The 21,553-nt window shown below is 52.0% G+C and overlaps 8 protein-coding genes across 8 annotated transcripts; 4 read left to right on the forward strand and 4 right to left on the reverse strand.

Moving 5' to 3' along the window:
* Window positions 1-1,220: 1,220 nt before the first annotated feature.
* On the reverse strand, window positions 1,221-2,513 carry JKF63_03492 (uncharacterized protein; the record flags this gene model as incomplete). The annotated part of the gene is made up of 1 exon (XM_067899495.1): window positions 1,221-2,513. One exon carries the CDS (start codon window positions 2,511-2,513, stop codon window positions 1,221-1,223), a length of 1,293 nt encoding a protein of 430 aa, XP_067755734.1.
* A 1,924-nt stretch (window positions 2,514-4,437) lies between these two features.
* On the reverse strand, window positions 4,438-5,112 carry JKF63_03493 (uncharacterized protein; the record flags this gene model as incomplete). Its single annotated transcript, XM_067899496.1, has 1 exon — window positions 4,438-5,112. The coding sequence occupies one exon, from the start codon at window positions 5,110-5,112 to the stop codon at window positions 4,438-4,440; it is 675 nt and encodes a 224-aa protein (XP_067755735.1).
* A 1,606-nt stretch (window positions 5,113-6,718) lies between these two features.
* Window positions 6,719-9,085, reverse strand: JKF63_03494 (uncharacterized protein; the record flags this gene model as incomplete). The annotated part of the gene is made up of 1 exon (XM_067899497.1): window positions 6,719-9,085. One exon carries the CDS (start codon window positions 9,083-9,085, stop codon window positions 6,719-6,721), a length of 2,367 nt encoding a protein of 788 aa, XP_067755736.1.
* A 553-nt stretch (window positions 9,086-9,638) lies between these two features.
* Window positions 9,639-11,084, reverse strand: JKF63_03495 (uncharacterized protein; the record flags this gene model as incomplete). Its single annotated transcript, XM_067899498.1, has 1 exon — window positions 9,639-11,084. The coding sequence occupies one exon, from the start codon at window positions 11,082-11,084 to the stop codon at window positions 9,639-9,641; it is 1,446 nt and encodes a 481-aa protein (XP_067755737.1).
* Window positions 11,085-12,740: 1,656 nt separating this feature from the next.
* Window positions 12,741-13,313, forward strand: JKF63_03496 (uncharacterized protein; the record flags this gene model as incomplete). The annotated part of the gene is made up of 1 exon (XM_067899499.1): window positions 12,741-13,313. The coding sequence occupies one exon, from the start codon at window positions 12,741-12,743 to the stop codon at window positions 13,311-13,313; it is 573 nt and encodes a 190-aa protein (XP_067755738.1).
* A 369-nt stretch (window positions 13,314-13,682) lies between these two features.
* Window positions 13,683-15,257, forward strand: JKF63_03497 (uncharacterized protein; the record flags this gene model as incomplete). The annotated part of the gene is made up of 1 exon (XM_067899500.1): window positions 13,683-15,257. The coding sequence occupies one exon, from the start codon at window positions 13,683-13,685 to the stop codon at window positions 15,255-15,257; it is 1,575 nt and encodes a 524-aa protein (XP_067755739.1).
* Window positions 15,258-18,244: 2,987 nt separating this feature from the next.
* Window positions 18,245-18,709, forward strand: JKF63_03499 (uncharacterized protein; the record flags this gene model as incomplete). Its single annotated transcript, XM_067899501.1, has 1 exon — window positions 18,245-18,709. One exon carries the CDS (start codon window positions 18,245-18,247, stop codon window positions 18,707-18,709), a length of 465 nt encoding a protein of 154 aa, XP_067755740.1.
* Window positions 18,710-19,734: 1,025 nt separating this feature from the next.
* Window positions 19,735-20,184, forward strand: JKF63_03500 (uncharacterized protein; the record flags this gene model as incomplete). The annotated part of the gene is made up of 1 exon (XM_067899502.1): window positions 19,735-20,184. One exon carries the CDS (start codon window positions 19,735-19,737, stop codon window positions 20,182-20,184), a length of 450 nt encoding a protein of 149 aa, XP_067755741.1.
* Between the last annotated feature and the right edge of the window lie 1,369 nt (window positions 20,185-21,553).

The raw sequence follows: 21,553 nt of genomic DNA on the forward strand, positions 1-21,553 counted from the left end.
CACCAGTTCCCCGCCCCCGCCCAATCGGCGGTGGCCGTAGATGCAGATCGTGTGTGATGAGAAACATGGGCGCACATACACACGCAAACGCATCCACACGTGTGCCAGTGCCACCATACCCCGGATGATATCCATGACAAAACAGGGTGAACCCCGCCACGGAGAAAGGGAAGTGTAGGATGAGACGACAAGCCCGAAGGAAAAGGGGGAGGGAAGAGGAGCCAAAAGCCAAGTGAGGTGAGTCGGATTATAGCAGGCAGAGCAACAACGAAGAGAGAGAGAGCCGTGTGCCCATGCACGTATAGAAGATGTAACGCTGTTTGGGGAGGGGAGGGGGAGTACGTTCGAGAGCAAACACGGGGAGCTGTGATGAAGTGTGACAGTGTGCGCAGGTGGCTCTCGACTAGAGAGATCCAAGATTTGCACAGGCGCTCTTCTGAGGTTACTGTGAGCACTCCCAAAAAAAAAAGACTCTCTTTGATGTATCCGGTGCGCCTTTCCCAGAGGGAAAAAAGAACTCAATTGTTGCGGGTGTTACACCGTGGATATTTTTGTTTACTTTTGGGCTTCGCTCTGGACGAATACAGAAAATGAGCTCCTTGACCACAAAAGAAAATGGGGAACCGCTACTATACATCTGTGCGCATGTCAAGAGTGGAGCCTCCCCCCCCCCCCAGGATGGAGAAGGAGGAGAGGTGGACACAGAATCAAGAGGCAACAAAGGACCAAGGCATTGGCGAGACTGATGACCGAGTGCTCCCTTATTCAACCTCTCGAACCTACATCCTCGTCTGCCAATCTGCCGACCTCTCTCCCCCTGCATTTCTATTCTCCCCCCCCCCCTTGCACAGCGGTGGAGATCAAAAAACACAACAACAGCAACTGCGAAAAGGCGAACACGGGCAAAGGCTATCCCTCATCATTACATACACCCTAACAGAGGAGGGGAGGTTCTGAAAAGGGGGGAAGGAGGGGGGCGAGAGACGTAATAAAAAAAAACAAGAAGATTGAATACAAGAAATATCAGTGCCGTTGGTGTGTATAGCTCTGTGAAACACAGTCAAGGAAACAAAATCAAAGCACAGACTCAGCATCGGAGTTAAACCACAGAGGAACGCAGAAAAAAAAAGACCGTGGGTGCTGAGACTGTTGCTCCCTGGAGCACTGCACTCATCGCTGTACTGTTCGTCGCGGGCCATGCCAACCCACCCACCCACCCCTCAACGACGGCGAGTGCTGCCAATAACACTGCTTGGGGCTTGCAGTGGCTCCGTGTACATAGTGGTGTACTGCCCAGGGACAATTTCGGCTGGCGTGTAGATCTTATCGGTGCGCGCATCCTCACGGGGATGGTGGTAGTAGTGATTGATAGTGTAGATGCCATCTTCAATGTCGAAGACAGCCTTGGCACCGTACTTGTGGCATACATCTGCCTCGGATGAGCGGTCTTGGTATCCGGATGAGTACGTGGTTGCCCATTTCCCATCGTGACGCGTCCGGAAGCGAGAGTCGAGCTGCGTGACAGCCATCTCGTGTGCTTGAGAGAGGGCGTTGTTCGTGTTGCGCAAGGGCACTGTGGCGTTGCGTTCGTTCATCCCTTTCGCCTCCTCGACATCGTACGCGGCGTGCTCGCGGTGGGTGGTGCTTATCCAATCCTTGGCTGAGTAGGGCTCGTAGCCGTGCGGTAGGGCCTGCTTGTGACTATCCTCTAGTGTCCTACGTAGCTGCACAGGATCTACAGCGCAGCCACGCTGCAGGGTATCAAACACGCGCTCGCGGCGCCGCGGCCCCTCGCGTTCTACATTATTGTACCGGCTCTTGTACACGTCCACGCCATCCTCGCCCTCCTTCCAGTCCTTTTGCCGGTACGCCGACGGGTCCATCTTGCTAAAGTCGCAGTAGTCGTCGGAGGTGAGGCGGTAAACATCTGGTGCAGCGCCACCCGCGTACGGTGTTGCCTCCAGATTCTCCAACTCTCCCTGTAGGGCATCCTCCTTGTCCTGTCCTGCGCGGAGCGCGTCCAGAACACCATCGTCAAAGGAGCGCGGAATGGCCTGATTAGTGGTTTGCAGTCTGAGGAAGCGGGGCTTTCGAAAGCGAGCGTCGCCCTTTCCTTGTGTATTGTCGGGGCTATCGCCGCCATCGCCCAGCTTCTGCAGCTGCGACGCATTGAAACCACCCGTGTTGCTATTACCGTCGTCTCGGATCAAGTGAAGTCCCACATGCGTGTAGTCTAGCGTGCGAGGAAGACTTGTCTGGTCCTTGGGTAACGGTACCAGCTTTCGGTTGATCTCTGCCTGTAAGGGATACGGCTGCTTAGACACAACGTCATCCGGTGCACGTGGCGGTACCTCCCCGGTCGCACCCCAGTACGCGCTAGCTGCAAATCCCTCCAGTCCGCGTGACCTCAAAAACTCTGTAAGGGCGTCCTCGTCCGCTGGGACGCTGTCAGTTTTGCGCTGCGAGTAGGCGAAAGCCCCATTGGCATTGCGGCTGAGCTGACAAGACTGCATTGGCAAAATGATGGTGATGGGGAGTGGTGTGGTGGTCTTGGATTTGATGTTCTTCTCGATTCTCCAACTGGTGTGTAGGTGCTGACGGAATACTTCGACCTTTTTCCCCCTTTATTTCTAAGTTGTGGATTCACTTGCGCGCATCCTGTCACGCGAGTACATACATATTTATATTTATATGTGTGTGTGTATGTGTGGGGGGTAGAGGGTACGTGAGAAAGTACACACGCACACACACGTGACCGTGCGTTGAGTTCGTGAGAGGGAAGGGTGAGTGGTGGAGAGGAAAAAAAAGTTTCAGAGGCAGGTGTGCGTCTAGGCCATCACACACACACACACACACACACACACACACACACACACACACGGAGAGAGCAGCGGGAACGACATTGTACAAAGTGCACTGCAAACGAAGCGGGCAAAGCGAGCTCAAAGACTTGCTAGAAAAACAAATCCATGCGGGTGCGCAAAGGAAACGCGGTGAAGCCCTCGTCTCTGTCAGTAAGAAACAAAACGAGCTTGTCGTCGTCGTTGTTTGCTGCCATTTCTCTGCTGAGTGTGAGGGAATACACGAAACCTACAGAACAAAACGCCTACGCTCTACTGTGTCGGTACAGTCCAGACGTGTGTATTCTTTCATAAACAGCTGGCAAGTAGCATCTGCAACTTCACAAAAAACAAACGAGCAAACAGACAGACAGACAGACATCAGTGTGAAACGAGTTTTCCCTCTTCATCATTACTATCGTCCCACTCGTCATGAGTCGAATACCACGCTACTCGACCCGTCGTGGGCGCGCAATCGTGGGGCGATGGGCTGCGGCGGACACGCGTGGCGGCAGGCACCGGCCCAGTCAGCGGAACGCGGCCTCTACTTCGCGCTCTACCCACGCCTAGCCTTGCAGGTCGTCTCACAGCAACTCCATTACGCAGCTCGCCACGCGGTGCATCGATCGAGGTGGCCCCAGCACACCACCTGTAGGCAGTTGGGGGGAGGGGGGGAGGCACGCTGAGGCGCTTTGCTCACGACATGGATGGCACAGGCGTGTGCACTGTCGCAGGTCGGCCCGACACGTCGCCTCATCCAGGGTGTGACGGACGACATGAGCGGCGATACGTTTCTTTCACCCCGGCACACTGTAGGCACCTCTGCCGTTCACGGCCAGGGGGCGGGTCGGCATTGGCCAGAGGATGGGGGGGGATAGGGGGCGCGAGTGGCTACATGCCCTACCCACAGAGTGGGCACTCGACCCCTTGAGAGTATCCAGGCGGAGGTGCGGGGCGGGGCATCAGAGAAAGATAAGAAGGCAGTCGCACCAAACAAAGGAGGTACTCTCTGCACAAGTAGCGGCGGCCGCCGCCTCGAAGGCGCCGTAAAGTAAGCGTTGACGCCGCCTCCCGGAGAACTGTTCTATCCCTCATCAGTGCCTTTGAGGCCCACGCACAACGCCTCGCTGCTTGCCCATTTCTTTGAAATCGCCATATTGTACTTGTGCCTCCCTTCCCTCAAATTCGTGTCTACAGGAACAACATGTCGAAAGACATTAAGGACTGGAGCTGAAGTAGAGTACTTGAGGGGCAAAGATGCAGGTGACAGCTCGTGCTGCTGCTGACAACGAGCGAAACTATCGCACCACCTGAGTAATGACAAACGAACGTCTCCGTATTACATTGTACTTGACCTCCCGCCACCCCGTTTCCTCAGCCTCAGCTTCTTTCCCCGACTCCTCTCCATGTTTCCTTTTGTAGGTGGTATGACACATCCGCCGGCGTGCCTTCGCAAAGCAGCGTGCATTGACATCAAAGATCCAATAATCAAAACAGGAAAAGTGTATGCGCTGCTATGCACACGCTCCACCACCACCACCGCTCAAAGCACACGGAATAGCTTCAGTTGGTCGTGAAATAAAAAAACACATGTATTTCAGAGTGTCAGACCGAAATTCGCCCCCAGCCTGGACTGCGCTTCACGAATACCCTGCAGCGTCTGTAACCTTTCATCCAAAACCTCCAGCTGCTGCTGGGTATCGCGCCGCAGGTCTTGCTCATGCTGCAGCTCCTTCTCAAGCACGCGATTGCTCTCTTTCTTCGCCAAAAACGTGTCCTCCTCGAGATGGACGGAATACGAGATCATTTTCATGATTCTATCCACCGGGTACGTGGCGGCGCTTCCACCGCCATCTCCGTTTGAGGCTCCTGCAACTCCGTGTGGATTGGCTACCACAGGCGGAACAGGTACGCCGCAGAAGCAGCTCTTAGGGTAGTATGGTGAGCTGATGGAACCCAGCGGAGGCGATGGGGCAACTTGGCTGCCTGTCCCGTTTCGCCCGTCGTGCTGAACACCATCTCCCAGAGGATAATGTGGTGCGGATGCGAGGTCCAGCCCCAGCCCATGTTCATCTGCCGTCTCACTGCCAACACCTGAAGAGTAGCCCGGAGGTGCCGTCTTTCCCACGTGCTGCGGAATGTCCGTGGAGCTAACGTTGAGAGAGATCGCCGGCGGCGGGCGGAATACTCCCGTAGATGTTTGCTGACCCCAGGGTACAGTGGGGCCAAGATTGGGTGATACATACATGGACGATGTTCGAGAAGAAGTCATTTTGATGCCAAGGGAAGAAACCCGGAACGAGACTAAAGGGGGGGGGGATTATATAGAGTCGCCACGCTAACCAGAGAAGCAACGCGACACGCGCCCAAAGCAGTCACACCAGGTGCGACAAGCTGCAGACAAGAAGCAGACCGGAATGAGCGCACCGAGTAAAGGCTTCTCTGGGGATCAGCAAACAAGAATAAAAATGTGAGCCAAAGGAATGGTCCGCTAGTCTTTGTAGCAGCGGCAAAAAAAAAAAAGCACAGCGTGATACGATGCTGACCTTCTACAAAGAGACTTTATGAAAAGCGGATTCGGATAGCAACAATGCCAAAGAGCCACACGTCTGTGCTGTAGTGAAAAGATAGACAAGTATCCGGAACAGAAAGGGAATTCAAGAGTTAAAAGGACAAAACTCAGGTGTGATCTGAGGGGGTTTGAACAGAGAAATAGATATGATGGAGAGAGAGAGAGAGCAAGAATACGGGGTGGGGCAACAAAAAAAGAGGCGCGAGAGAGAGGGGAGACAAAACCAAACGATACCTAAATGTACTAAACTCCTAGGTGAAAAAGGACACGAATAATAGACCAAGTAAATGAAGCGAGTTGTGTGACACACAGACGACTAGACTCCAGGAGGTGCACTACAGCATCGATCGATCATTGAAAAGGTATACAACAAAAAAAGGGAGACGTGCACGCCCTCTTAGCATAGCAACGGTAGAGAACGAGAAAGTAAGTGACTAATCTGCCCAAGAACCTAGAGTGGAATAAGAGTGTGGATAGCGGGAAGCTGGAAAGAAAACCAGTATTGGACTACAAACAGACGAGAGAGGCCGGGGAAGGGGGAGGGGGGGAGGTCGTCACTGGAGCAGCGAAAAGAGGTAGAGTGAGAAAAACAGAAAACCGCGCGACCACCTACACATATGGAGTACTGGAGGTAGACAAAATGCAACGCCAGGAGAATGACTCGTCACAGTGATGAGAAAGGGGAGAAGTTCGCGTGTTTGCACAGATGGAATGCAGGTCAAGAGGATGTTGTGAAGAAAGTGAGATGCAGAACGCAAGGGCTGGAAGATGGGAAACACGTACGATTAGGTCGTGACGCAAGAAAGGCCTGTCTTCCCCCCCCCCTCCCCACAACCACCACTCCCCACACACACACACACACACGCACGCACACTACCCCCCCCCCTCCTTCAGTCTTCCTTTCCCAATTTCTCCGTGTGTAGACTCAATGCGGATGCATTACTCTAGTTTTTCCAAAGAATGAGAAACGCATAGGAGCAAGAGATTTGAAAGAAACGCTGCCGGTGTCTTATTCGAGGCACGGGATATCTCCCGAGGAGAGAGATGCGAGGATCTTGTAACGATCGAAACAACTTACACAACTGTGCGCAAGGGCAAGGCCAAGCAGCTGTGCGCACCCCACTGAAATGTCTGTCAGAGGTCCCTTCTTTTCTCAATACGTCTCACTTGCCAGAGAACTCTCTGGCTGCTTTTGTTATTTTTTTTTCCTGTGTGAAACATAGAAAACATGTACAACACGGATGCAAAACAAAAAGTGGTATCTTCCCTCTTTGTGTCGCTGACCATCGACATCGAACTGTCACACCTACACAACGATAGTCCCTTTTTCATCGATGTGAGCATCCAAATCGCTAAACGCAGGGCGATCAGTGGATTCCCCTTCAGTAGCCGAAGGCTTGCGCTGCACACCCTCCTCACCACCGTTCGCGCTGTTGGACGCCTCTGTAGCAATGTCACCCTGCTCAGCGTTTCCGATGTACTTCAGACGTGACATGAGTTCTTGAAGACGCGAGGCAGCTACTTTGGCTCCCGAGTCGCCGGCTGTTGCGGCGCGCAGAACTGCGTCACCAAACTCTTTTTTCTGTAGGCAGATTTCGTAACAATATTGTTCGATCGTGTCCGCAATAATGAATCGCGTCACGTACACCGGCTTCTTTTGCCCGATGCGATAGCAGCGGTGTACAGCCTGCTCTTCGATGGCGGGGTTCCACCATGGATCGACAACGATCACGTGATTTGCAGCGGTGAGGTTCAGCCCAACACCAGTGGCGGTCTTGCTCGCCAGTACAATCTTGACATGCTCGCTGGTCTGAAACTGACGAATCACAGCGTTCCGGTTGGACAATGACATGGTCCCATCGATGCGCAGATATGCAATGTTGTACCTATCTAAAGCGACACTGATGACGTCCATGAAAGACGTGAACTGGGAAAAGATGATCATTTTATCAGTGGGATGATTTGTCTGCATATCGTGAATAGATCGTAGCACCATCCGAAGCTTCGTACTCAGCTCGAATGCTTTGTTCTTGTACTGTGCAATTCGTTCACTTGAGCTTAGTGTGGTCTTTTTGAAGACAGAACTAAAAGTAACAGTCTGCGCGCAGGTTGGGCACTGAATTCGCACTGCTATGTCGTCACCATCAACAGCATCACGGAATCGAAGCAGCAGGCATTCGTAGCAGAACGCGTGGCCGCATTTCGTCACCACGGGCGAACTTGCCTCATTCTTGCAAACGCCGCAAACAGAGACCTGAACCGCACGGCACTCGCCGATCCAGTTGTGACAGCAAGCCTGGCGAAGTCGCGTCATCATGGCGAATATATGAAACACACCCTCTTTACTTTCTGATGTCGCCAAGGCGCTTCTTGACCGTGCCAGAATGCTGTTGTAAATGTGAGACTCCCTTACACTGAACGGCTGTTTAATTACGACCTCCGTCTTGGGCGGGAGCTTTACGAGAACCTCCTCCACACCGTTCCGCATCATAACTGGGCCACGTCGCAGAAATGCCGGTTGCAGGGATCTTGCGATACTCCGCTGTAGCAGCGGATCAGCCAGAAGATCCTCGGTACGACCTCCTGGAAGCACAGGCAGGCGCGGAAGGCCGATGAAGTGAAGCAAATTCTGCAGGTCATCGATCGAGTTGTGGAGTGGAGTCGCCGTTACAGCCCATCGGTGAAGCCCTTGCAACTCTTGAACGGCGCGCCAGCGTTGCGTCCGCGCGTGGCGAATCATGTGGGCCTCATCTAGAATTATCCGCTTCCACTGAACGTGAAAAAGAGGGCCAGCCTCTTTTCGACTAAAGGCGAACGTACGTGGATCGTCACCTGGGATGAAAGCGGATGCAGCAGAGTTTGTAAGCGTGTCGTAAGTGGTGATGACAAAGTCAAACGTTTCAAGCTCTGTGCTGCTGATCAGCTTCTTCTCACCATGATACAAGTGTACAGTGAGCTTTCGAGATGCCTTCACCTTGGATTCGATTTCAGACTTCCATTGAAGCATGAGGGCGGCCGGGACAACAACAAGGGTACGCAATTCCTTTGAGTTGATTAAATGAAAGTCCTTTTTCTCAACGTCGTCGAGAAAATCCAGCGCGCGCTTCTGATAAGAGGGATGAAACTTTCCCGCAAAGGTTAACCACTTGTCCACCTCCTTCCGAACGCGTTCGTAGTCCCCCTTTTTCGTTTTGAGCAACTCTGTGGTATCGGAGATGAGAGATGTAAGGTCGTCTGCGGGCCGGTTGATTCGCGAGCAGTTGGCAATTACGCTGATTCTCTGAAGCTGCCGGAGCACTGTGAGCAAGCGACTCCCTTCCGCTAGCATTCTTCGCTGTTTGATCTGCTTTGAGTAAACCGCCTTATTGACATCATCCGACACTAAACACAATCCAATCATCTGCACTGTTTTCCCCATGCCGAGGTGGTCTGCCATGATGCCCCCGATGTGGCTCATTTCGCGCTGCGTCATCCACCCCACACCCTCTTTCTGAAAAGGCAGTAGCTGTGTGTTCATATCAGGAACATCCATGCTTTGAAGCTCATCTTCATATGAGAAGGAGGAGTAAAACCCTCGAACTGGAGCAGCATCGGAGGAAGACAAGGAGCCTTGGCTAACCACAGCCAAGTTGCTGCGCGTGAAGCTGAATCGGAAAATCTTGCAGAGTCTCATTGGTGTGATGGCAAACAGATTCTCTGTTTCTCGAAACCGGGCCTTGAAGGTAGAGTCAGTCTTTGATCAAACAGAGTGCTTGAGCTGGCTGTCAGGAGAAGAGACCTCTGATCAACGTGGACAGATACTGTTTTACTTCTCTTCGCGTTTAAGAAGAATGCTGCCCTTTATGATTGCTACACTCCGCGCTTGAGTAGACTGAAGGACTTCAACGGACAAGAACGAAGAGCACCGGGTACGCAAAACAAAGGCAATGGTAAATGTGAGAGCACACTCGTTTTTTTTTCCTCTGGCGCTTGCAAAAGCCATGCTTCGCATATTATACATCGCTACCGAGGCGATCGTGACCAGAGCATGGGGAGTGAGTCCGCTAAACATCAAATGCGAAAGGAGACACGTCAAGACAGACGCCCTTTGCCGCCTTTCAGATCAAAACTATTGACGCTTAATACGTACAGAGCAGTAACAGCCAGAAAAAAAAAAGAACAGCCATAGACGTATACAGGATCCCCAATCGGATCGACATACAGATACACACACAAAGAAAAATGTGCTAGCTCCTGCGTTCACGCTTTCCTCCGTAGAGCTTTTCATGGACTTGCCTTTTGGCAGCTGCTTCTTCAGGTGAGAGAAGGTACTGCGAGCATTTCTCATCTCCGACTGCATCAAGAATAATTGTGGTCGTCTCTAGAAAGCTCTGTTCCTCCTCCTCCTCCTCGGAATCAGGATGCCCGTCCAGCCAAACGGATTCGCTACATCCACAAAGCTCGTTCGATTGAGGCCTCGCTGCAGTCAAACTACAAAAGGAGTAAGTCTCAGCCATGTTGATCGCACTACAATTCATATCAGCAAAGCGCGGTAGAGTGCAAGCAGAAGAGATCCGTGGAACTTTTCGTACACCCCGTTGCAATATCCCGCTGAAAACCTCATCGCTGCTGAGCACAGCAGCACGTTGCAGGTACCCCGGCAGATCCGGCACTCCGACGCTCTTGAGATCAAATCGATAGGCCAGACACCTCCCATCTGTCACTTGAGCAACGGTGTCAAGAAGTTTGTAGACGGTCTCCGCCTTGCTTGCAGAGTAGCGATAGTAAGTGAAAGCATTCAGGCACCCCACGAAAACAGCACAAGAGACTTGTGCCGATACATTGATTTTTACTTTCGAGTTGATGACCCCACAAAAAAGGATTTCCAACTTACGGAAAAAGGAATGAAAAACGACACAGCTGCAGAGTTCTGGTTCCCCTGCCGCGTGGAGATTGAATCCAGACGCGCCCTTCTCCCGCAGAGAGCTACTTGTTTTTGAGGCGATTTCCTTTCGGAAACTGATTGCGCACTCAATAGCCTGGTCAAAGTGCATTCGATACGTTTCTGTTGAAAGGAGTGGAACACCGAGTGATGCACACAACGTTGAGCAGGCGTTACTCCACAAGGGAAAAAGTAGTCCTTTTGAACTAGCTTGCCTTTTGATGGCGTGAACACCAGATTCATAGGCATTGTGCTTGCTAAGAAGCTCTTTTACGCTGCTTGTTTTCAGGGCCTCTTCAACGTGAGCGCATGCGTTCATCCAAAGACGGCTAGTTCTCGCTGGAAACCCAAGCGCCTTACTTGCCCACAAGTCAAATGTAGTCGACGAGATGATGATACCAGCTTTCTCGAATAGGATCCGATGCAGCAAGGCTGCGAGGATTGCAGGAATAATCAACGGCTTCTCCAGGATATGGTAAGGTTTTCGTCGCTGAACGTGCCGTTCATTAATCAAATGCGTCTCATCGCAAATGCGCCCTGCTACTTTTTCAATATCGCAATTTGGCAGAAGGGCGTCAAGTGAGACCAGTGGAAGAAGTCCGTGTGTGTCGTCCTCCCTCACATCCTCGATCTGCTTGCTAGGCTTTATGAAATATTCAGTGATCAAGAAAGCTGCGAAGTCAGCTTGGTTATGATAGGCTGAAATCACTAGATGTGGGGTATCTAGATCGGTGCTCTCCGGTGAAAACATCACCCTGTTGCTGGCAGCCATACCAATATGACCTATGGAAGAAAAGAAGCCTCACAAAAAAAAAACACGTGGGTTAGAAAAGAAGTGAATACCAAAAGAGTACAACTTCGGTGGTCTTAGTTCAAAGGAAGCCCCAACACCACAGGGGTGAATGTATCAGGGGAGCATAAACGACAGCCTCATGCTTCTTCCCCACAAAGAAACCAATCACTGATACTAGTGGACAAAAAGCGAGGAGGCATTTGCCCACTGTCCAAAACACAGCTTCCTCGCCCCATGTATGAGTACCTCTGTTGAGCACTTGAAAGACTGGATGCAAACACAGCAAGCCTACCCTACTCCGTCAACAGGATGTGAAGCGAGCAGCTAAACGAACGATACTTTAACACTACCTTTTATCACCGTGAGTTGCCCTTCGGCCACGATCTTCACCGTCGTCAACGAAGAGTTTTCCCTCTTCATCATTACTATCGTGCCACTCGTCATGAGTCGAGCACCACGCTACTCGACCCGTCGTGGGCGCGCAATCGTGGGGCGATGGGCTGCGGCGGACGCGCGTGGCGGCAGGCACCGGCCCAGTCAGCGGAACGCGGCCTCTACTTCGCGCTCTACCCACGCCTAGCCTTGCAGGTCGTCTCACAGCAACTCCATTACGCAGCTCGCCACGCGGTGCATCGATCGAGGTGGCCCCAGCACACCACCTGTAGGCAGTTGGGGGGAGGGGGGGGAGGCACGCTGAGGCGCTTTGCTCACGACATGGATGGTACAGGCGTGTGCACTGTCGCAGGTCGGCACGACACGTCGCCTCATCCAGGGTGTGACGGACGACATGAGCGGCGATACGTTTCTTTCACCCCGGCACACTGTAGGCACCTCTGCCGTTCACGGCCAGGGGGCGGGTCGGCATTGGCCAGAGGAGGGGGGGGGGGCGCGAGTGGCCACATGGCCCACCCACAGAGCGGACACTCAACTAAATGGAATGCCTTTGCTCGTAGCAAAGCTTTCTGGTGGCTTTCTGCAGTAGCCGAGCAAATCGGTGAAAAGTGTCTGTGCGCGTTGGGGCGGGGGGGGGGAGCGCAGACAGGTTTTGCGTGTTGGCATCAAGAGGGGGGCGTCTGATTGTAGGGGAAAGGAACTATATCGGTTCCCCCTTGCTGGGCTTGGCAAAAAGAAGAGGGGCAGGAAAGTTGGCCCACAATCACGGAGTACAGATAAATATTTGTTCGTTTGAATTGTGCTTGGTTCACGTAGTCGAGTCCGTAGTGATAAAAGCCGAGTTGCATGAAGACTGCTACGAAAAGGTACGGCGACGGCCCGCAGTGCATGCTAGAAGCAAGCCCTTTGAAAGAAAAGTCCATTTTCTCCCAGCACCCCGGTTTGGGCTAGCAGTCGCAGAGTAACACTGGCAATGTGATGTGTGATAGTGCCGCGGAGAGTAAGATACGCTTATCATGGATTCTTCCTCAACAAGAATGTGTCACTACTGTATCATCACCCTTCCTATCTTTTCTTCTGTGGTTCTTATGAATCAGATCTCCTGCTTAGCAGCAACAAGTGGAACACTGTTGACCTTTCCCTGGAGTCCATTTACATGAGCACTGCATACTCCGCTTTTCGCTGAGAAAGAAAAAAAGTATAGATGTCATGTTGTGAGTCATGAACCACGCACAGAATACCTCTTACATTTCCCAGGAGAAGAGTGACATGTTTGTCACTTCGTTGGATGTTTTTAGCCGGCGAGCTTACTTCGATCCATATACAACCTCCACCGATAAGAATACCCCTCCTGCTATTCCCACTACGACAAAGTCGGTGTTTGACAAGTTCCCCGGGGTTGGGAGTTCTCACGATGTGCGTGCCTCAGGCGAAGCTGCAGAGAATGTTCCCCCTTTCGATGAGTCGGCAGTTTCAAAGGCTAAGCGTTTTTCTTCTTCTAGTGCTTTCATGGCAGCGAATTTGGTGATCGATTATTTGCAAGAGAACCTGGGCGGAGCTGTGAACGCACATGCTTGTGTAGGTAGGGACGTCTTATTAGAAAGACGTCGATCGTTTTTCGACACTCTCTTCACCAGAGAGGAAGATCTGCAAACTGCTCTCTCGTGTCGGTTCTCTACAACTGACGTCGGCGACGTCTTTTGCAGTGCATCAGACGCACCTCTGGGTTCCACAGAATCGTATAGAAAGCGGTTAGCCGCACTCAAAGACATTCGATCCACTCTAGATTGCTGAGTATAGATGCTCCACTTTTAGCATTTGCGGGGAAAAAAGATAACAGAACGCCGTTGCAGTTTAAAGAGATTTTTCCGTGACTTCAACATATATGTTTGCCGATCTCGATGCTACGAATCTTCCCGACGAGAGAACTCATGCTCTGAAACATGCCCTTTTTTTTTCGGAGGATTGTGTTCTTTTCATCACAACTCTCGGAGTGGGGGAAAACAGGGGGACTCTATTCGGAGAGAATCCGATGTGTAGTACTAAATACTGTGATCGGAGTATGTCATTTCCCTTTCCTCATTCGATAATCGTTTCTGTTCTCTCTTCTTAACATCTGATTCTCTTTTTTTTTGTACATTTCTAGAAGCTGCGAAGGAAAAAATGCGCAGGTTTTTGTCACCACGATGCCTTGTGGCTACCCGAGCGGTCCATATTCCGTGGAAGTCAAAGCTACCCCCCGCTAACGATCCGAGATGGCATGGCCTAGGTCAGGCCGTCGTGAATGTTGCACGATCTTGTGATACCGGAAAAGCAGCCTTTGATGAATGTTGTGCCGCGCGAGAGCAGTTGGAGTTCATTATGCAATCGATGGGATATGATATGTCCATATATATTTTTGGCGGCCTCGTCACCACCGGCTTGTTTGAGGTGGGAGGCGATGTCGATTTTGTTGGAATTCTCGACGTCGAGCCCGGGTTTGCAGAAGCCGGCGAGATTCTCAGACGATCTTCGAGTGCCTTGCGACGCCTTGGGCTGCGCTCCCGCGCGTATCCGAAAGCTCGCGTACCCGTCATTAAGGCGGACCGAGTAAGCCGTAGCCTCCCAGGCTCGCCCTTTCACAGCTTGTCTTGTGACGGTATTTTTCAATTTAGCAGACAGGTAAACTCCGCTGAAGCAGAGGGGTTTAGAGGCCGAGTGGAATCAAATTACAACGCGAAGTCTGTCGAGTGGAATAGCTCATATCAGTTCGCCACAGTTCAGTTTGCGACCACTTCCTCTCTCGTATATGGGCTTACTAACTTGAAGGCCCACAACGAAATAGAAATACCCCTCCGTCTTCCCGTCGATGCACGCTACGGCCCCGAGGTGTACAGATTCCCGTTTGACTTCTGTCTTTCCTCGACGGGACTCCGAAGCTCGCATTTGCTTGGCGAGGCTTTGGCGCAGCATCCGTACTCCAGGCATTTGCTTCTAGTTCTCAAAAAATGGGGTCGAGCAAGTGGAATCATCAACTCCATTGATGGACTTTTAGCTAGCTACGCCTTGACGGTAATGGTAGTGCACTTCCTGTCGCTCGTAGGGGCAATCCCAAAAATTACAGCTGCTAAGGTGAATCAGGGGCCCAAGGCGTTGAACCCAGATCCCGAATATCATCCTCTGGAAGAGGCACGCCCAGATGCCATGTCGGAGGTAGGCTATTTGCTCGCCGCTTTTCTCGAGTACTTTGGATGCGCCTTCGATTACCATAGAAGCGTTGTGTGCACGACAAACATGGCATTGACAAAGACAACGATGGAGTGGGACAGACATAATGGTGTAGTCGGGAAGCCTCCATTTTTCCATTTTGCTATTAAGGACCCATATGGCTTAGATAACATTGCTCGAAATTTAGACCTGGAGTCTACAGCGTATGTCCGAAAAGCTCACGATCTAGCAGTTAAAACGGTTTTGGACGAGCTCAGCGACCCCACATTTCTCCTCTCAACCCTAACAAGGGATCCGCCAAAACCACCTCGCGCAGAGCGCTCCCTGAGTGACCGCGGTATTCACTCTGAATCTATCCCCCCCGACCAGATGGAGGCCCGGCATGCATTGAACAAACTCCAGTTTCAGGAACGCAAGCGATCAATGGAGGACTTTGGTGAAAGGGCAGTAAAGAACAAAAAAAATCATAACACTGCATCTGATGTCACGAAAAATGTTTTGGGGTGGATTCGGAATGATGGTATTTTGTAGGTACACATTCCTCAACCGTCCGTTAGCGCTCACGCAAAAAAAAAAGAACAGATCAACAGGCACTAGGTATTTTTTTTACTTCTACGTGACTATCCTTCGCTTCCTCATGGCACACTAAGTGAACTATGCACATATAGGTGAACATAGCTACTCAATCGCTTGAGGAGACCGACTGCAGAGGCGTGCACCGTTGTCAAGAGGAACAGCATCAACAACAAAGGTGCGATACTCTAGAAACCCGACACGCCACTTCTGTAACTGAACAAGAAGTAGCCTAGAATTACCTTCTAGCTGAAGTCACTTGATTTACAATTTTCATGCTTCTTTTTTTTCCCACGCTTTTTTCCCTTTTCCCTTTGCCTTGTTTCTCTTTACGATATTCACGAAGCGCTCGTTTGTGTTGGACTCATTTCGCCACGCCGCATGTTTCACAATGGATGCGATCCTCGCCTCTCTGCGATGGGATAGTGACGCACTACCATTACCTGGTTCGCACAGCACACTCCCCGAGGACGATGTCACGCCTTGGCAGTGCATTAGTGAGGTAATCCCGGGTCTTTACCTTACTTGTGCCTCCGAGATGGTTGATAAATCAAAATGTGCAGCGATGGGTATTTCTCTCGTGATCAACATGTGCGGTGAAGATCAGGTCGCCAAATACCGTGTTTTTGAAGGACACGAGGGCGTAGTAGATGCCTTTCGCCCGTTAGATACACAGGAGAGTTTTATCTGCGAGCTGAATAACTATTGCCGTCTTGCTGTGACATCATCAAAAGCACAAAGAAAGGTCTTTGTCCTTACCATTCCAGCAGAAGATGCACCGACTTACAGCATTGACCAGCACTTTGTGGAATGTGCAGTACTGATAGAGATTGTTTTGCGTTCTAGAGAGGCTTGCGAAACGATCGGCAAGGAGGACTACACCGCTATCCCAGCTGTAGCTGTACATTGCATGGTTGGCGTGAGCAGGTCAGCTTCCATTGTGGCAGCGTACATCATGAAGAAATACAAAATTCCGCGAGACGAGGCTATTGATTTGATTCGCTCCACACGCCCCGTAGTTCAGCCAAACCCGGGATTTCAGCGGCAACTCTCCATCTGGGAAGATCTCCGAAGCTATCGAGTCCTCGACGAATGGTCTGGCAAGGTCCTCGGCTGGGAAACAAAAACCAAATCGAACCTCGTGGAGATAGCAAGCGCAATGCTTCCAGTCATTTTGCGGACGAACAAATGCGAAAACGAGCGTCGCTACTTTGGTTTGCTCGTCAAAAGTGCCGAGCCGACTGAGGCGGAGCTCCATGCGGTCTACCGGGAGCTTCGTTCCGTTGTCGCGGCGGATGTTAACAGTGAGGTCTACACAGATATACCCAACTACTTCGGTTACGTTGCCGAGGTCGTTTGCAGCATCGATCGAGCAGTGCCAGCAGTGCTGCAATACGCCACGGACTTTCGAAACTCGCTTGTATGCAACGATGCGTTCTATTACCGTGTCGTGAAGGATGTGGCGCGCTCCGGATTTGAAAAAGATACCCTTGACACCGTTCGTGGCTTTTGCTCGCTGTTCGAGTCCATTTACGTCAAGCATCTTTGTGGTGGCAATACTGGCCACCCCGTGGCTTTGAATCCGAGCGAAGGAGATTCACCGTTTCCGCCAGCGTGTGCGCTTTCATTCCCTTTTTTATTCCTCGTTGCACCATACGCGGAGGGGTTTGTGCAGTTTAGCGAGTGGAACGTTTTGGTTCACCAATTCGCGACGACAGGCGACGTCTTGAGCGCGGCTGATTTGCAGCGGCTGAAAAGCGAGATAGTGCGCCTGTTTCTTCAGTTCTTCTTTCGATCCTCATGCGTTGGAGAAGGGTCTGCTGCGATAAAAAGCTACACCAAGCTTGGTTACTTACAAAACGATCCTGAAGTTGCGACTTTCAGGGCAGTAGAGTCGATTTGGAAAACCGGCGGCGCCTCCATCGCTTCACTTGAAAGGGTCGTGGCGGTCTCCCAGCCAGGGGACGGCCACGTTTCTTTTCTCCTCCACTGTAAAGCGTTGAGCGGAATCGTGGCTTTTCGCCTACTTCTAGAGGCGGCCGATCTTTTCCTGTCTCAGACGTACGGCGCACGGCTGGGGAAGAGTACTTCGTTGGCAGACGAAATTCTGCCGCTACCTGTGATCTCTGATACGGCCATGTTGCTGGAAAGCTCGTACATGGCAGTACATGGCAAACCATCAAGGGCAGGAGATTTTTTCCGAGGTGAGCTTGGGAGTCTTTTAGAGACCGGAGTCTTGAACCCCGATGGAGTGGTGTCACTCTTCTAAGCATTCTCGTCGTTGGGCTATTTCTCACTATTGCCAGGCGTGCGCTTCTCTAGTGTACGTGGTCCTGTCTGTAGCTGCCTCAGAGTTAATCCATGTATCTGGAAAAAGGAGGGCTTCTACTTGGCAGCACACACCGGTCCCTGCTCTCTAAATAGCACCCCTCTATCCAATAGAAAAAAAGGGAGGCGCGACGGCGGGTGTGGGTGTTCACAGCTGGACCACGTTCGACATCCTGCTTCTCCTCATGGAATGATTGCAGTACAGCTATCCAAGGAAAGGGTAAAGAAAAAAGCGCACAACATCCTCAAAGCAGACCAGCAGAAAGTGATAGAGGGCTTTCCATGCTCTTGATGGCACGAATATGTTTTTTTTTTTTTGACGTGGGCTTTCAGAGCCACTGATCTTTGATTTGCTGATCTCTTCTCCGGGGTTTCACTTAACCACCTTTCTTTATCCTTCATTTTGCATCTATTTTGGCATGTCGATCTACGGGCCAGTGCTGCGGCACGGAGGGTCCACTCATACGGATACTCTAGTGCCACCTTTTTTCAAACCCTTCCTTCAAACAGGAAACTGTACGACAAGAGCCGAATACACACGTCAAGCAGTACTCAGAGACGTCCAGGGCAACGCCGTACTTTAGGCACTTTTGCCGGTGAGGCGGCACTAATCAAGTATGCCGTCAGAATTTAATGACATGTGCTCGGCGTTTTTCCGGAAGCGATTCGATTTCTTTGACCGAGATAAGATTAGACGTGTGAAAATGAGCGACTTCGCCACGTTGGTCCGCGCCTGCGGTGCTGTCCCTTTAGAGGCAAGCCTCGAGGAAATCCGAGCCATCGCAGACCCAAATGGTCGTGGCAGCTGCAGTTTTGAAGACTTCTGCAGGGCTCTAAAGAGAGCGTTCGAGGAGTCCGTACTTCCACAGGAAGTGAGCGAAGCGTTTCAAAACTTTGATCCGGACAAGCGCGGCTTCATCAGTCCGCACGAGCTCCGCTGTTTTCTCACCACCATGGGCGACGTCCTCACCGCTGAGGAAATGAACCAATTTGTTGAGGAGATGCAATCTGAAATGGACATGGAGGGCAACCTAGTTGTGCCCGACGTGATCGAAAAGATGACGCCAGATATGTTCCGCTAGCGGCATTTTTGGTTTACAGAGGAAAAAGCGGAAGGGGGTTATACCGCCGCACCCTTTACAGCCCTGTCGCTGCTGCTGCTGCTGCTGCCACCGCCGCCGCCGCCGCGATCGTCTTCACCCTTCTTTCTACACACACACACACACTGGCAAACGCGGGAATTTCGAATAGGAGGGTTAAAAAGGATCAATTGCCTCGTTTTTTTTTGCGATGTACAACAGGATCTCAATTTGCAGAAGGCGTAGCAAAACGAAAAGAATTATGTCTGTCATTTGGTGCACCCAAATCCAATAAATTCTTCTTGATGTTGCCTCTCATGGGTGCGTTTTGCACAGGGCGCTGACTCTCCCTCAAGGGGAACGAATCATGCGCATCAAAGGCATGGAGGCGGCGTCTATTGAATCAACACCTGCCCCCCTACCGTTTCGCTTCACACGCAAAGTGCTTGTTGTGAGCGTGGGATTCAGCGGCATGGACGCCGCTACAGGGAACTCAGGCGTCACCTTTTTCAGTCTGAGGTCGCGCTCTCGTCCCATGTCGAGGGCGTTGCTTTCCTGTGCTTGACGTCGAGCTACCATTCTTTTGACGTCTCCGTGATGCGCATTCACGCAAGATTTCAGCGTTTAGGTTACTTTGCTTTCGTCGTGCTCGCGCGCTTTGTATCCCCTCTCATTCCATTCTCCCTTCTCGCTGTGCCGTCTGTTGTCCCTGAAACTTGTTCGTCGTTTTAATGTTGTTGTTGTTTCGACGGCCAACGCCTTTTTGTCGTTGATTTTATGACTGACCGAAAACTTTGGCAGCTGCGGCAACGAGGAAACACGCCTGTGCTGAACGGCTCCTCTCTTCCTTTTTCTTTTCCCTCTTACTCGCACATTCACGAGCTGTGGAAAGGCGCTTTGTCCCCCTCAGAACACGCAGCAGCCTGTTGTGCAGTGCACCAATCGAAACACACACGCACATACATACACATACACACACACACCTTCTAGTGCAACACGGCGATCTCGTCGATTATCCCGGAGTCAAGATGAGCACCAATCCTGTCATTCTCGAGGACACCTTCACGGTGAACGGTGTCAACACCGAAGGCACGGTGTACCTCCGCGTGTCGCGTATTCGCTGTGTCAATCAAGACGGCTCACTCACAATCACTTCGGACATTAACTCCGAGGAGTTTCCCGTTGCGACAAACGATCGTTTGACGATCGTGCTAGCTAACTCGCTTGAGCTTGGGGGGAAGACAGGCAGCAAGCATTACGACCACAGCGTTTACCACCGCGAAACGCGGCTCAACGACTGTGACTACGCTATGCATGGTCGCGTCTACGGACACGAGGTGGTCGAGAACGGCCTAGAGGTGAATGTGCACATCAGTTGTGGTGGCTTGCTGGTGAACATTGTCGGGAAACCTCAGGGGCTGCGGGATGTGCACTACAACAGCGACGTGTACATTCTGATCAAGCGCGTCAAGAATTGAGAGGTTCATTAAGAGCAAACATCAGCAGTACACATGATCTACGCAGTTGTCGTTGAGGTGTTCATGCGGGGGCTCCGCATCACACTTCTTAGTGTATGGGGGCGTGTGCGCCTTCGATGGTGAATGGTGTGTGTGTGTGTGTGTGTGTGTGTGTGTGTGTGTGTGTGTGTGTGTGTGTGGAGGTGGAGGTGGAGGTGGGTGGGAGGTTTTCTGTTGAGAGGCCTTCACTAATTCTTCTGACGACTTAAGAAGAGACATTAAATGGGCCATGGTATTTTTTCCCTACACGGGCAGACAAAAAGAAATTGAGTAGTTTTTGTGTGTGTGTATGTGGGGGTGGGGGGGGGGGGCGGTGTCCCCTGCTGTACAACCGTGCCAGAACGCTCTGGCGTGTGGTACGCATATGCTGGTCTTCGTTGTTTTCTGAAAAGCTGTTGCATGCGTATACCTCGAGAGGGTTTCTACCTAAAGCGCATTGTCAACAAAGAGTTTTCCCTCTTCATCATTACTATCGTGCCACTCGTCATGAGTCGAGCACCACGCTACTCGACCCGTCGTGGGCGCGCAATCGTGGGGCGATGGGCTGCGGCGGACACGCGTGGCGGCAGGCACCGGCCCAGTCAGCGGAACGCAGCCTCTACTTCGCGCTCTACCCACGCCTAGCCTTGCAGGTCGTCTCACAGCAACTCCATTACGCAGCTCGCCACGCGGTGCATCGATCGAGGTGGCCCCAGCACACCACCTGTAGGCAGTTGGGGGGAGGGGGGGAGGCACGCTGAGGCGCTTTGCTCACGACATGGATGGTACAGGCGTGTGCACTGTCGCAGGTCGGCACGACACGTCGCCTCATCCAGGGTGTGACGGACGACATGAGCGGCGATACGTTTCTTTCACCCCGGCACACTGTAGGCACCTCGGCCGTTCACGGCCAGGGGGCGGGTCGGCATTGGCCAGAGGATGGGGGGGGGCGCGAGTGGCTACATGCCCTACCCACAGAGTGGGCACTCGACCCCTTGAGAGTATCCAGGCGGAGGTGCGGGGCGGGGTTTGAGGGTAACCCGGAGAGAAGGTTTTCATCTTGCCGTTCTGCAACAAGCTTGTCTGCGAGTATACGCATCAGTTACAGCTCACCTCTTCCTTGTGCCCCATGGCTACATGCGGGTCATTGAGGAGAATCGTTTGTGTTAAAGTTGGGCAATGCAGCTTTCATGCTCTACTTGCCTTTGTCCGTCATTTCTTTGGATGCATGTTACCGAACCGGTGCCCGGCGCTGTTGGATAGACTTCGTGCCCCCTGGTCTTCAGGGGCCTTTTCCAAGGTCGTCTTGGGGGACGGAGGAGGCGACGTCTGTCGTGTAGCACCTGGAGGG

This window comes from Porcisia hertigi, chromosome 28 (genome assembly GCF_017918235.1).
Source record: "Porcisia hertigi strain C119 chromosome 28, whole genome shotgun sequence".
NCBI lineage: Eukaryota > Euglenozoa > Kinetoplastea > Trypanosomatida > Trypanosomatidae > Porcisia > Porcisia hertigi.